We start from the raw sequence: 15,360 nt of genomic DNA, 5'->3' as shown, positions 1-15,360 counted from the left end.
GGGCAATATATGAGGGTCCAGGGAGCAAGAGCCTTGAGTAAAGGTGTCTGATGAGGAGAACCAAGAAAGAGTGGGTTTCAGGACAGGAGAGGGAGAATCAAGAAGGGTGTGGTCAAATCCCTTGGGTCTGGAAGACATCCCGAGGGTGGAGCAGCAGTGCAGACACTGGAGCCCTTGGTGATAGTAGCATCGGGGCGGGGAGTGGTGCGGTGGAAAGCTAGATGACAGAGTTTGGAGAAGAGTCTGCAAGGTGAGGAAGTGAGACAGGGAGTGAGGACGCTTGACCTTGGGTGGAGCAGCGCTGTGGTGTGCAGGGGCCAGGCGGGTTCATGAGGAGGTCCCAAGACCCAGGGGCCAGGACGTATGATGAACAGTGGGTCAGGAGGCAAGAAGCAAATGCCCCAGCTCTGCAACCTGTGTCTTGGGGGAACAGTGGGGATTCAAGGAGAGGGGACAGTCTGGGACCCTGTGTGAGTTGCTTAGGGTTAGTTGGTAGTTCCAAACTTGGTTCTGGGGAGGGGTGCATTTGGACCCACATGGACAGGGGTAGTGATGGGGACCAACTGAGCTTTGCCCTATTTTATTGGAAGTCTGCATAAGATTCTATTTGAATATAAGCTCCTTCCCCCCAACATTTAATTTTTTAGAACAATTATAGATTTATAGAAAAATTGAGAAGATGATACAGAGTTCTCATGCATCCTGTTCCCAGTTTCCATGATTATCAACATTTTCTGTTGATGTTATGTTAGCATGGTGCCTTGGTTATCATTAGTGGTCCAATACCGATACATTTGTAGTATCTGGGGTCCATAGTTCATACAGATGCCCTCAGATTTTGCTTCGTGTCCTTTCTCTACTCTAGGAGCCCATCCAGGACACCCCATTACATCTAGTCATCACGTTTCTTTGAGCTCCTCTTGGAAATGACAGTTTCTCAGACTTTCAATGTTTTTGATGACCTTGACAGTTTTGAGGAGTACTTGTTCAGGTATTTCGTAGAATGCTTCTCTACTGGAATTTATCTGGTATTTTTCTCACGATCAGACTGAGATTATGGGTTTCTGGGAACCCTTTTCTTTCTTTCTTTTTTAAAAAATTATCACTGTATTTGGACATCTTAATCCTGAAAGCCATGCTGACCCATTTTTGTGGATTCAGAAGGCTGCTCAGGGATCACTCCCATTGTCCAACCAATCTGTAAACAAAGGCTCCGGACTGTGGCCTTCATAAACAGGGATTTCCTTCCCTCAGATTACGTCTGTGGGAGCCAGGAGGCGATCCTTGGAGCCTCATCCTTGCCACTCCCAGGCACCCTGTTCCTTCCCAGGGTGGGGACTGCATGTGGTTTCTCTGTCCCCTGGCCCCATGCCAGGTGCCAAGTGAACACTCTTGGCAGATGATGGCGGGCTGACGCTCTTCCTGCTGCTCGAAGACCCTTGGGAGAGGAGAGCCCTCTGAAGGTTTCCGTGTCAAGGCTGCACATGATGCAGGTGGCTTCCGCTTTCTGCTGGCTCTTCCTTACTCATCCTGCAGATTTTCCTCGGGGCTGGCCATTCTCATCAGTAGCTGATTCATGGCACAGTTATCCCATTGGGAAGATGTAGGTGGGTTGACGACATTTTCCTCTATGACGCAGAGTTCACATTTGTGTTGGAAGCCAGGAACCCTGTGCTTTCCTAGGGCTAGGTTCTCTGCAGGCCCTGTCTGGATTTCACAGTGTGACCCTGGTCAAGCATCTTTCTGAGTGGCATCCTGAGGCATCGAAATTTCCCAGCCATTGTAGGGAGCCTGAGGAGCCAGTGGACACAGCTAGCTGGTTGTGGGCGGACTGTGAGTGGAGATTCCCTGGCCGGCCCCTCCCCCAGCTGCTGTGGCGTCACCTTCCCTTTACTGTCTCCACCACCGCCTTTCCCTTCAGCGTCATGACCACTTCTACCAGCTGTATCTGCTCTACCACCATTACCTTCACAGCCATCGGCCCCACCCCGACAGCCAGCATGGTATGTGTCGCTAGCTGTCCCACCACCACCACCACCACCACCACAACTGTGGGCCGCCTGCCGTTGCCGCCGCGCCTGCTCTGGGGCCTGAGCCTTACCTTGCCCACATAATGGGGCAGCGAGGTGTTTTTCTCTTCATCGATGTGCATCTGGTTCCAAATCCAGTCTCTCTTCTGGCGCCGGTGGATGGGCAGCACGCTAGGGGGGTCCGGTCGGGCAGGGGTGGTGCCTGCCGCAGCTGCCACCAGCAGGCCCAGGCAGGTGCCCACCGAGGCGAGCAGCAGCACGAGCACCTGCATCTTCTGAGAGGCACCGAGCTGGGGAAAGAGAGGAGACACCAGCAAGGCGTGGTGGTCACTACTCCACACGCTGCTTATTACAACGGAATTTCCCTTATGTGTTCACTCTGCCGTCCTTTCCTCTCTGCTGATACCGCAGAACCAGACGCCGTTCCTGCCCCCAAATTGTGCCTGGTCTGGGAGAGGGAGGCAGACACAGAAGTACCTCCTCCTGAAGTGTCACATGTGCAGGCGCGGAACCCCCAAGAGGGCTGGACGGAAGGTTTTCTGGAGGAGAGGGCGATGCTGATGCTGATGGTAGCTCCCAAAGCCCTGTATTGTGAGCACCCCCATAACCCTCCTTTTATACACAAGAGGATAAGTTCACACTGGAGCGAGTGGTGGGGCTGGGAATGCAGCCTTGGTGTCTGACCTCAACAGCTATAACTTATCAAGTACTTCTTACAAGCCTGACACTGTTCCCAGCACTTTATGTGTGTCATCTCATTTAATTTTCCTAGTTACTCTCAAAGTGGATATAATTATAATCCTCACATGACCAATACGTGGAGGAACAGAGGGGTTTAGTTAATATTCCCGAGATCTCCTGGACAGTGAGCAGTAGAGCCAGACTTGAACCAAGTCTGCCTGGCCCTGAAGTTCTTGTTTTTTCCCACTGCCCTCTCTTGTCCTAGCAGCTGCTGCGGGGTGGGACTTCAAGACGCCTCTGAACAAACATGCCCCCCCTCAACCCCCCACCAGCACGAGAGCCCCTGTGGCAGTGTTGCTTTGATGCTGTCTTCAGAAAGCTCTTAGGAAACCCCAATGTCTTAACCCGGAGGGTCAGGCCCTCACCAGGCCCAGATCTCACAGTTGGTGATCAGTTTAGGAACTATCACAAGAGCAGGAGTGGGGGAGGGCGGGGGATTGAGAGGCTGGGCTCACAGGACTGGCTTCATAATTTGTGGGGCTTAGTGCAAAATGGAAGTGGAGGACCCTTTGTTCAAAAATATTAAGAATTTTAAGATGGAGACAGAAAAACATGAAAGCAGGCATCAAGTGCAGGGCCCAGTGTGCTTGTAGACCCTAAAAGGCAGCCCTTGGGACAGGGAATCAGCCTGGACCAGAATCTTGGGTCACCCAGAAATCAGAGCCTGGCTTCATCCTGAATTCCAGAAAGGGGGATTTTTCCCCACTGCCCTGTGGTGGGTGAAGGCTGTGACTTTGGCTATCACTGTGCTTTCTCAACTCTGACCCCATTAGTCTACTCATGCTGGGTCCCTGTGTCACTGATCTGTGGCTCCTGGGTAAGTTCAGGGGCAGAGGGCAGATGGGTGGAAATGGGAACCAGGGTTCCTGCTTGGAGAGAGACAAGGACCCCTGAATGCTGGATGGGAGGCCCATGCAGGTTGTCCCCCACCTTGGCCCATGGGAGAGCCTGGATTCTGCACATTACATGAGGTTTGTAAACTCTAGTAACATTTCCTCTGAGACACTGGCGCCAGGCTGTCCTCAGTGAGGGCCCGGGATGTCTGTGCTGGGTTAGCCTGGCCTCTGGGTTTGCTGATCTTAGCATCTGACGCCCCCACCCTGTAGTCCCTGCTGCTGGCCCAGGAGGAAGCGGGCTCTCAGGGTTGGGTGTGACAGAACGCTAGAGTGTGCCCCAGAATGCACGTGCCGTGAGCTTAGGGAGAGGTTCTGGGTTTCAGTTTCCTCAGTTGTGAGGTGATGGAACTGGAGGAGGCTTGGTGTCCTTTGAGGTAGGACATGGAGAGGGTGGCCATTCTAGGCAGGAGGAAGGCAGTGAACAAAGACTTGGGGAGGTTGGGTGTGCTGGCCAGGAAGCTGGTCCTGACTCAGGGGAGGTGGCTGGGTTGCCCCTGCCCCAGCTTTGCCGGGCCCAGGCCTTGCGGGTCATTTCCTTTTTTGCCTACAAAGGAACTTCGAGTCTTGGTTCTTTCTTCCTCCCAAGTGAGAAGTGACTCAAAAATGAAAAAGTAAAACAAACAGAAGTGAAACTGAGAAACAGGGAGAGAGAGTCCTCAGGCCTTTAGACAGGATGGAATGAGAACCCATGCACTGAGCCAAATGGGTATTGGGTGCTTACTATATGTGTGTTCCGTTATGGGCACTGGGGTACAGCAGTGAGCAAGGCATGTGGGGCCTGTCCTCAGGGAGTGCACGCTGTAGTGGGAACACCAGGAAAAGAAGAGAATTAGGAAAACACCAGCTAGTGATACATTGGGGGGTGCAACAGAGAGAAGGGGTGGCTGACTGAGACCCTGCGGTCAGGGGAGGCCTCTCAGAGAGATGACACTTCAACCAGCATCTGAGTAATAGTCTTAGGAATACCAGGGGGAAGAAGGGCATTCTAGGCAGAAGGACCAGCACATGCAAAGGCCCTGAGGTAGAAAAATGGTTGGTGTGCTTGAAGAACCAAAAGAAGCCCCCAGGTCAGGTAGAAATGAGCATTGAGGAATGAGAGACAGGAAGAGGTGACCAGGTCAGTGTGGTAGGTTGGTGACAGCCCCCCAAAGATGTCCATGTCTGAATCCCTGGAACCTGTGAATATGTTACTTTCTATGGCAAAAGGACTTTGAGCAGGTATGACGAAGTTAAGGATCTTGAGATAGGGAGGCGGTCATGGATTATGTGCCCTATGTTATGCATAATATACTTACGGTGTCCTTAAAAGATGAAGGCACACCAAAAAAAAAAAAAAAAAAGTGAAGGCAAGAGGGTCAGAATCAGGTAAAAAGAGATGTGACAGTAGAGACAGAAATTGGTGTGATGTGTGGCCACGGGCCAAGGAATGTAGGCGGCCTCTTGAAGCCAGAAAAGGCTGGGAAACATTCTCTCCTAGATCTCCGGAGGAATGTAGCCCTGATTTTTAGCCAACTGAAACCCATGTCAGACCTCAGACCTCAGCCCTCCAGAACTGTAAGATGAAAAGGAAGTAAATTGTGTTGTTTCAAGTCACCATGTTTGGGGTAGTTTGTTGGCTCAGCCATTGGAAATGGGTACTATTGGGTTGTGTGGGGCCTTGTAGGGCAGCCTGGGGAGAGAGCTCTTCCTTAAGACGGTGGGAGACTGACGTGGTCTGATTTGCAGAGGTCACAGCTGCGGTGAGGAGATGGGCAGGGAGAGGGGAGACCTGGGGGTGGCGGTCACTGTCACCCACATCGGGGTTAGGAGGGGAGGGCCTTGGAATATGCATCTGAGGTGGAGTGACCAGAACCTGCTGGGGCAGGGGATAGAAGGGTGAGAGATGAAAAGGAACCTGGGGCTGGCCCCCCATCCTGGCCTCTCCCAGGGCATCTCCCATTGTAGCACAAGCTTGGGCCGGATCCCAGTGTTGATGCCCAGGCCCCACCACAGGCTCAAATCACAGCTTCCTCTCCTTCCTGGAGAACATCGTGCCCCATCTGTGTCTTCCCGCTCCCCAAGGCCAGCCACAAGTCACACATGGATCTTTCCTCTTTGGGCTCAGGCAGCACGGGGTGATGGTTGTGGGCTCTGTGGGCTTCCTGCACCTCAGCCACCCTGCTTTGTCACTGCATGACTGTGCATAAGACGCTTTACCTTCCAGAGCCTTGGTTTTACCTTCTGTACAATGGGAATACTAGCATCTACTTCTCAGGGTTGTTTTCGGGCCTGAATTCAAAAGTGTTTGCAAAAAATAGTAGCTAACAATGAAACCAAACATGGACAGATCCTCTGACACTGGTTCTGCTTCACTGAGTAGTCAGTTTACCATTTTTATTCCTTAACACCCAGTCACTGGGCTGGGGGTTTGTGGGTCCCCACCTTGCCAGGTCTGCACCTCCTGCGCCGCCCCTGTGCTCTGTGCTGTGTCAGAGGGGCTGACCCTGGGCCTGACTTCTGGTGTTTGGCTACCAGGGGCTCCACCAGGAGCTCTGAAGATGGGAAGGGAGAAGTGGGGGATGTTTCTTTCCTGCTGCTCTCTGTTCTGGTTTGTATCTCTTGCTGTGGCTGCGTCTGTCTATGCTGACGGCTCCTATCAGGCTGCACCCCCCTGGTTCTGTCCCTTACTGGGTTCTGGAAATACACCTCCTCTTTGTGCCTTCAGCCCTGGGATGCTTACAGCTTCCCACTGTTGCTGGTTTCTGTATGCCTCAACAGCCCATTTGTTCCCTGGCCCATGCTCACAGCTCTGTAGTATTTCCTTCATAGAGTCCTTGCATTTTACCCCCGTCCCAGGTAACTTCCGTCTCCTGCTGGGACCCTGTCTGATACGGCGAATAGGAGTATGGCATTCTCTTGGCTGGGGCCTGTGAGGATGGCCTAGTGGTCTCAGGGCCAACAGCTGCCATTATCCAAATGAATAACTCCGCTGGACTTAAGTAAAGCAGAGGCCACCAGTCATACGCTTTGGCCACATGGCTGACGGGGATATTTACCCCTTGGTGCGTTTTGGCTGGTTCCACACAGTGTTCTCTGAACGTGCAGAAAAGCCCCTTGGATTCTAGTCTGTGTCCAGTGGAGGCCCTGCTGTGACCCCTGGAGAGAAATCCCTTGACACACAGGATTGGCACTGGCTCCCAGAGTCACACCACATCACATGTGTGTCACCGTTGGGGCGGGGGGAGAGTTGTGTGTGCTCAGCTCCTTGTCAGCGAGCAGAGTGAGGGGGCAGGACTTTGGAGATGAGGATCATACAATCCCATGTCCATCTGCATGCTTGCCCCCGGAGTGCCCTCTCAAGCCAGCCCCTTGTTGTTTGGGACAGTGGAGTGGGGCTGACAGCCCTGAGCACGTCCTCAGTGCTGCATGGTATCTCATTTAAACCTTGAAGACTGCAAGGTAGTTGGCAGTAATCCCCCTGTGCAGGTGAGGCTCAGACGGGTGGAGTGAGTTATCCTAGGTCATAGGGCGGCAAGAGATGGAGTCAGGATTTGTCACCCCAAGTACTGCTCTCCCCTCTCTGTGCCGCCCTCTCTCTGACTCTTTGGTGACACTACATGTAATGATAATAAACAGCTATTCTCCATGCTTAGCTTTTGTAGATGTTGTCTCATTTGATTTTCATATCATCCCCAGGCTGTAGGAATTACTGCCCCCATTTCCCAGAGGGAGAAACTGAGGCAGAGAGACAAACAACTTAGAAGTGGTAGGTCTACCTAGAACCCTCACCCAGCTTTTTTTCTGTATCTTGAGCTCCTTCCACACCGAAACTCAGAGGGGCCTGAGGGACTTTTCCATCTGAAAAGCCACATTTATTTGGGTCTTTTGCTTTTTGTGTTAGAAATTTGGCCTCCACCTTACATCGAAAACCGGGGATGTACTGTATGGTGACTAACATAATATAATAAAAAATCATTATTAAAAAAAAAAAAAGAAATTTGGCCTCCAAAATGGGGGCCAAGAGGAAGGGTTTTCTCAGACAATTATTTCTCCTCCTACTGCTGATGGAGAGGAAGTCACCTTCGGAGATGTGCTGTGCCCACAGCTAGAAGCAGAATTGCCCTTGGCTGCACCTCTGGAGGTGTGGTCAGAGCCCCAGCTGGGGTCAGGCTTGCTTCAGCCCTTTATCTTCCTATAAGCTGTTTACTTTCACCAAGTTTTGGGAGCGATCGGAATGCTGCTGGGTGGGTTTGGGGTATGATGGATGAGCAGAGGGTCTGAGGAGTTTGGAAGTGATTGCTCTGCTCAGAAAGTCCCAGCTGAGCAGCCCCAGGAACTTGCCTGACAACAGCCTCGAGGGGCAAGGGATTCTGCTTGGCAGCTCCACATAGAGGCCAGGTGCCTGCCCGTGTCCCTTTCATGCAGGATTTGTGATGGGGCCCCATCCCTGGAGCCCTGTTAGAGGCTTTTGGGGGCAGCTCCAAATGCACTCCTGGTTGAGGGTGGGCCTTCTGTGCCCTCGGTCAGTCTGGGAAGGTCTGGGGGGCCCAGAATGAGAGGCCAGAGTGTGTGGTCTAGGGTGAGTGGGCATGGAACCCAGGAGAAGGGACAGAGGAGCCTCAGAGAATCTGGGGGGACAGTGGGGCTCACCTATGCCCAGATGGGAAGTCGGGGCCTTGGAAAGCTCCCGGGTCCAGGTCTTTGTCCACAGCAGGTGGGACTACTGATGGAGATGCCTGGGCTGAACCAAGGACTGAGGGGTGGCTCTGAAGGTTGAGCCAAGTGTGGGGGCCTGTGCCTCTGCTCCTTTCCAGTTACTGTCTGGGTCCGGGGGTGCTTGGTGGGCTTCTGGCAGCAGCCCCAGCCTGCAGGACGTTAACACCCACCAGGCTTGGTCACAGCCTCCCGGCTTTTGCACTTGGCGTTCTCTCTTCTCTGCCTGGATTTAGTCACATGTCCCTACTTCTTGGAAGCCTTCTCTAGAGCCCTGGGCTTATATAGCCACTCAGCAAACATTTATTGAGCACCTGCTGTGTGCTAGGCACTGAACTACATGTGGGGAGCCAACACGGGCTGTACCCCCATGGGGGAAGATACTAACTGTTTGATAAAAAATATCTAGTTTTAAGTTGTGAGGTGTGCTGATGGAGGAGAGCAAGAAGCTGGAGGTGGGGGCCAGTAGGCCCCAGATTAGTCTGAGGGTCTCAGTCCAGGAGGGAGTCTTACTTCTCTCTGACCTACTGTGGGGCATCAGGCAAACATCCCTTTGGTCCCTTTCTGTTTGTGGCCTCCATCTTTCACTGGGGTTTGGTCTTGAAGGGGCTGTGAAGTCTACTCAGCTCTGTAAGTTTAAAAAAGACTTGGGGGGGCACAGAGGGAGACAAAAGAAGAGGAAGGGAAGAACTGGAGTTGCTCCTTTTGTAACTAAATAGACCCTACAAAGCCTGGACCCAGCTGGGAGCCCCTCAACGGGGTGGCCTGGCAGGTGCCCCTGGGCTAGTCCTGCTCACAATACCAACAGACCCCTGCTCCTTGACCTGACCAGAGCCTGGCTCAAGCCTGAGGTTTCAGGGACTGAGTCGAGGCCTGAAGAGGTTATTAGGCAGGCTGGAGGACCCCTTGGGGTGGGGTAGAGGAAGCTTGCAGGTCAGAAATACACACCTGACATCCTCACCCCACCTGGACACACAACACCATCAGTGGTGTCTACGTAAGTAGATATCCCTGTCCCCACTCGTTTGCCCTCTCTGCAGAGCGGCCCCTCTGCTCCCATGCAGTACACCCCCACTAGCCAGGACAAGATCTGGCAGCTGAACCCAGCCCCAGGCAAAGCCTCAGAGGGCGGACAGGACGATCAGTCCCAGCCCAACCTCCCACGGGCTCTGGACTCTAGCCCAGAGGCCCTGGGTCAGGGATTAGGGGCTGGGCTTTGGGAGGAAAGGCCCAGAACATGTGGGGGGCCTGTGCCTGCGGGAAGGGCAAGTGCTGGAGCCCCTGCTCCCTGTGAGGCCCTGGGTGGCTCTCCTCACTGCTCTCCCACCCCACCACCTTGAGCCTTAGTCTGGGACAGATTGGAGCCAGTGATTCCCACATTGGCCACTTGATCCCCAGCATTTACAGCTGGGCCTTGGCAGCTGTGAGATGCTGGGAGGATGAAGGGTGAGGATTCACCCTTGGAACCTTGGGCATGGGGTGTGTCAGGGGGCAGGATCGGGTTGCTATGAACTGGCCCCTTGGGGCTTTCTCCTTGTTTGTGGCTCAGTTCAGGTTAGGGAGTTGCTCCAGTGGGTCCCACACCTAGTTTCCTTCCCTTAGGGTTCTGCCAACAGCTTCCCTGTCCCAACTCCCCTTCATGCTGACCAAGCTGCTCCCCTGCTGACCACTCCTCCCTGGCTCCCTAACCCCTGCAGGATGAAGCCTAGTTCCTGAGCCTGGGTTCAGGGCCCAGCATGACATGGCTCCTGCTCATCCCGCTGGCTTTCCTCTCCCCCATCTCCCTGCACCTTCCAGCCATGAGGAGAGCTAGACGTTTCTGGAATGCACATTGCTTTTCCTCTCTCCAGCAGGCTCTCTCCCTCTGCATGGAATGCCCTTTCTTGCTGTGTCCCCTAGGTGAATGCTCTACTTCTTTTCAAGCCCTGGGATGCCTCCTTGACGAGGTGTTCTATTTGACTCCTGCCCCTAGCATGGCCTCTGCCTCCTGGCCTGAGTGTCTTCGAGCAGGTGGGTTCTGGACCTAGGTCTCCACTTTGTCCCAGCATCTTGCTGCATGAACTCAAGGCCCTGGACCTTGAGGTGTCATTGTCCGCATTGCTGCCTGTCATCCTGCCTCAGTCTCCAGTTCTGGTCTTGTCATCGTTTCCCTTCTCACTTGCAGGATTTAAAACACAAATTTGCATATTCACAGGCAAGACCTTGGGTGATCAGAGCAGGTGCAATCCTTGGTATAGCTCAAAAGAATCTCCTCCCTGTCTCCAAATAGCATCTCTAAATGGCCCATAATATTAGACATACCACCAATAGGCTTTTGATTCTTTGAGGACAAGATTATCCTCTGATGAACACACTCCTGTCCCTGTGCAAGGAACCTTTTATGTAAGCCTGGCCAGACAGAGCTCACAGGTTGTCACTCACTCCTTTCCATACCCATGGCAGACATCACTGATTACAGTATCACAGTATTTAATCCTACTGAACTTGAACTCAGTCCCTGAATCTTCAATACAATCTTACAAGTAGATATTAGCAATTCACCAGACCTAGTTTGTGATTTCAAACAAATTTGTGCTGGGTTTCTGGGCTCTAGGATCATCCAGTCTACCCCCTGTGTTCTAATGGGGGCAGCAGCTCCAAGCAGCAAGGAGAGAACACCCCTCACCACCAGCAGGGAGCCTTTTCCAGTCTTCTTTGGGCTTCCTGACTTTGACTGAGGCTCCGAGGAAGTCATTGGGAGCAACAGAATGAGCCCCACATACCTGCCTATTTGTATTCACCCAGCTGCTCAAGAGCTGTGTGGCCTTAGGCCCATCCCTTGCCTTTCTGAGCCCCAGCTCCCTCATCTATAATGGAGGCAGCAGTAGCTGCCTCCCTGGTCAGGAGGATTAAATGAGATCATTGGTGTGAAACCTGGTATACAGTAGGTGCTCAGTAGGTATGCAGGTGTCTTGACTTTTACGTACCCACCCACTCCAGCCTGATGGCAATGGGCTTGGCTGGCCAACTCACGCCTGACTTCATTTCCTGGTTCTGCCCTGGGCCCACCTCCTACGCCCCTCTGTTCCTCTCCAGAAGGAAATCTCATTCACTGCGTGCCTGGCCCTGTGGTCCCTGCTTCCCTTTCTCCCAGTATCTGTGCCTGCCAGGATCTGACTGTTACTGTGTCTCAAGATAGACAATCTGGAGGTCCCTGAATGAGTTTAGGGACCATTTGGTCCATCCCCTGCAGTAGAGAGATTTGAAGACTGAAGGTCAGAGAGAAGACCGAAGATCTCTCAGTATTCCTCCTCCAGGAAGCTTTCTGGGATTTTTCCACCCAACATCTGCTTGGACTTGGGTTAGGATGGACTTTTTAGTATCTCTAGCCAGAAGCCAAGCTCCTCAGGGCAGGACCTGTCTCCTAGAACATTCCTTCCAGGATCGTTTGGCTCCAGGCTTGTCCTTGTGTCCACTTTTGTGGCTTAAACTGTCAACCCTCCCTGACTTTTTCCCTCTCCGAGCTTCACTGTGGAGTGTGGTGGGGCTGTAGGGTCAGAAAGGGCTGGCCTCACTCCTATTTTGCTTCCATCTCATGCTTGCTGTGTAACCTGGGGCTGGTTATGTGGTCTCTCTCAGCATCTGCTGTTCCCCCTGTCAAACGGGAATTCTTATAGTAGCTTCAAGGATGCTGGGGGGATGGTGGTGGGGAGAGGTGCTGGAAGTAACTGGGATGGATCCCTGTAGGCGAGAAGCCCAAGATTTTTCTAGAGCGCATGTCCGCTGTGTTCACCTTGTGTCCCCGAGGCAGTAGCAGAGCTGTGAGTCAGCCAACTTTGGAAGAAAATACGTGTGGCCCCTCTGGTTTCCTGCCCCCATGTCCGGCCCTTGTTTCGTAGCACAATTGGTCAGGTTGAAACTGCAGGGTGGGCAGCTTAACCCCTGCAAGGCCAGTGGATGCCTCCTTTACTGTCTTACAATGGTAAGCAGGAATTGGCAGGGCTGCCTGGGGGCCCAGCAGCTCCTGGACCCCTTGGAGATTACATGCTGCCTCCCAGGCTGGGACCCAAAGATGGCTGGTCTCCACTACTCCCCACCACCTGAAGGGGAGCCAGAGTCCCTGGTCCTGGCATTCATGGCCTTCACTGTCACTAGTGCTCCTGGCACTTTGTGCTCTAAAAAACGCTGTGGCCATGGCAGCCTTCCTAAATCCTCTGAGCTGCCCAGGCTTCCTGCCTCCCCCAGAGGGCCCTTCATCTCTTGTGGGATCCTGTCTGTCCCCTTCACACAGCAGCATCGTCCACGGGATAGGGAATAAGCTTGGCATGGAGTGCTTGCCAGAGGAAGAGCTGAGTCCACATCCTCTCACTTGCACCCTCCCACCCCCCACCTGCTGGGGACTGATTGACCTCAGGGGTCAAAAACTTTATGACATTCACAGCTCTGGGGTAGCGGCTAAATTCAGCTGTGATTTCTTGAGGATCCCCCTCCTGTGAGCCATTTCTGGTGCCAGTCCTGGGTGTGTACACTGCCTCCTTTAATTAATAACTCATGAAAAGACTGCTCTCCTCTTGTTTACAGATGAGAAAGCTGAGACATGGAGGAGCTCCTTGGCACTGGAAAGAGTCTGGGCTTTGGGATGCCGATCCTGTTCAAATCCCCACTCCTGCTCTTACTTTACCCAGTCTCAGTTGACTCCCCTGACGAAGAAAGAACACATCTAAACTCATAGATTCATTGGCAGTTGTAGAATCATGAGCTCTGTCAGTTAGAATCTTTTATCCTTATCAACCTCCAGTTCCCGTAATGGCTTGCACAACGAGTCCCTGTCTCCATTGTTCAGACAAGAACATGGAAGTTTAGAGGTGCTGAGTAATTTTCCTAAAGCAACATAGAAAGTAGTGGTAGATCTGGGGGTCTTACCTTAAACTGCCTGCCTTCAAGTCTTTTGGGGGAACTTTCCTAAAATATGACGGCTGTGGGGTGCGAACCTTGGGGCATCTGACTGTAGCTCCCATGGCTCAAACCTGGTCCCTGCAGGGTCCAAGACAGGAAGGGAGGGATCCATAGGCAGCGCCTCAGGTGCTCAGAGCCAAGCCTCAGCTTGCCTATTTTAAAAATGGGGGCACTGGCTGACATAAAGGGCCTGGGGCTCAGAGCTCCCCTTCCAGGGCTCCTCTCCCGATGCCAGCACAGAACTTGGGCAGGAGGGACAATGTCAGGCCTTGGTAAGCCCTCTTCCATGGAGGAGGGCCACTCAAGGGAAGACTAGGTCTGGTGCCGGTCCTCTGTCTCTGCTGTGCTGGCAACTCAGACAGGCTCCTGCCCTCTCTGGTCATGGCGCTGATCATGGCCTTCAAGTCACACAGAGTCGGAGAGTTTCCATGTGGGAGAGCCAAGTCCCTCCCCCCAATCCTGAGAATGCCCATTTGTGCCCGTGGCACCACCACTAGGCGCATTTCCCCAGCCCTGCTCTGAGCCAGGAGGAGACCTGGTCTGCCCCCAAGGAATGGCTCTTCCCTGGGATCCCGACAACTGCTCTACACACGGGGAAGTCGAGCACCCCCTCAGCTTGGGCACATGGCGATGGGTCTGGGGTGGGGTGGGGTGTGGGGATTGATTCGTCACTCACCGTGCTCCTGGGCTGAGAGGGTCTTCTTTCAGTCGGACTGTCTGTCTGGGGCTGAGTTGCTGTGGAGCTCTGTGGAGCTCTGCCGATAGCCTCTCGAGGAGAGCCACACCCGGCCGACTAGGGAGGCCTGGCTGCCGCCCCTTCAGGTTTTCCAGCTGGCCCTGGCCCACTTCCCCCTGGGATGGTTTCCTGTTATTGTTCCTTTGTGAGGGCCGGGCTGGCTGCAGATAGGCAGGCTCTGTGGTGGGCGGCTGCCTTGGCCCGGCCCGACTATCCCCACAGAGGCCTAGGCTTAGATCTGGCCCGGGACACTCAACTTGGATCCCGGCCCCAGGCCTCATTTCTGGGGCCCTAGGCCTGGCACCCTCCAAGGTCCTTAGTTCATCCTCCTTGTAACCCTCAGGGCAGGTGTCATCACTCCATTTTATAGCTCAGGGCCCTGAGATTCTAAGTTTAAGGCTGATCTACCCAGCTGGGGTGTACAGAGCCAGAAATCCAGCCTGGGTTGGAGCCTGGGGCCAGATCTTCCCAGGTGATTCATGACATGTTGAGAGAGGGGCAGACTTTGCAGGTGATGGGGAGGCTACAGGGACTTTGGGGGTGGGCTGGGTGGGAGATAGGAAACAAGCAGTAGCTCTTGGCTCTGGAGGGCCAGATTGGCTTCTCCCTGGTGGGGGCAGGCATGGGTTCTAGCTCTAAGATAGCAGCCGGGGTTTGTGGGGGGCATTTCAGTGTGGGAATATCTAGTGGAGTCAAGTGCCCTAGCTCTGCTTCTGATGTGACTGTGGAGCCAGTCATGTGCCCCTGATGCTCAGTTTCCTCATCTGTAGATGGGGATAATCAGAGCCTCAACCTCACGTGGCTGTTGAGATCAACAAGAATCAAAATGAAGCTGAAGGTGGGATCATCCATCAGAACCAAGCAGCTGGGGGTAGGAGGGGCTCAGATTCTGTGCACCTTGAGTCATAGGAGGAGCTTTTGTAAGCCGTAGATAACGGGGCCCTATTCCAGCTCAACTGATTTAGAATCTCCCAGGGTGAGCAGTGGGAATTCGTCCTCTGAATGGTTGCTTCTGTTTTCCCATGGGTGAGTGGCTGGGAAGTCCCAAACTTGCTCCTTTATAGGACTGGGCAGAGACCTGAGAGGGGGAGCGTCTTGCCCAGAAGTGCTCTGGGACATCTGCGGACATGAGTATGGAGGTGGGGAATGGGGTGGAAGAATCTTTTCTGGGAAGGGGAGGTAAGATTTGTCTGTTTTGGGCATGTTGAGTTTGAGATGGCTTTTAGATACCCAGGTTGTGATGCCAGGTTGGCAGTTGGAGAGGGGTGGATACAGGTGGCCTACAGATGAGTTTCTGAAGCCCTGAGCTTATTTACAGCTTATTTACTTG

At 53.4% G+C, this 15,360-nt stretch overlaps 1 protein-coding gene across 1 annotated transcript in view; it reads right to left on the bottom strand.

The window, feature by feature from the left end:
- The window catches only part of CDH5 (cadherin 5), a 39,380-nt gene extending 25,259 nt beyond the window's left edge, over positions 1-14,121 (bottom strand). Inside the window, exons 1-2 of the mRNA XM_045814938.2 lie at positions 13,971-14,121; positions 2,102-2,320 (exon numbers count right to left, since the gene is read on the bottom strand). Of these exons, the coding sequence (XP_045670894.2) occupies positions 2,102-2,302 (201 nt within the window). The 5' untranslated portion in view covers positions 2,303-2,320; positions 13,971-14,121. The remainder of the gene's footprint in view (positions 1-2,101; positions 2,321-13,970) is intronic.
- Positions 14,122-15,360: the final 1,239 nt, after the last annotated feature.

The sequence above is a fragment of the Ursus americanus genome, chromosome 21 (genome assembly GCF_024610735.1).
Source record: "Ursus americanus isolate L20-20 chromosome 21, mUrsAme1.1.p, whole genome shotgun sequence".
Classification (NCBI taxonomy): domain Eukaryota; kingdom Metazoa; phylum Chordata; class Mammalia; order Carnivora; family Ursidae; genus Ursus; species Ursus americanus.
This window is presented reverse-complemented; position numbering and strand designations above follow the sequence as displayed.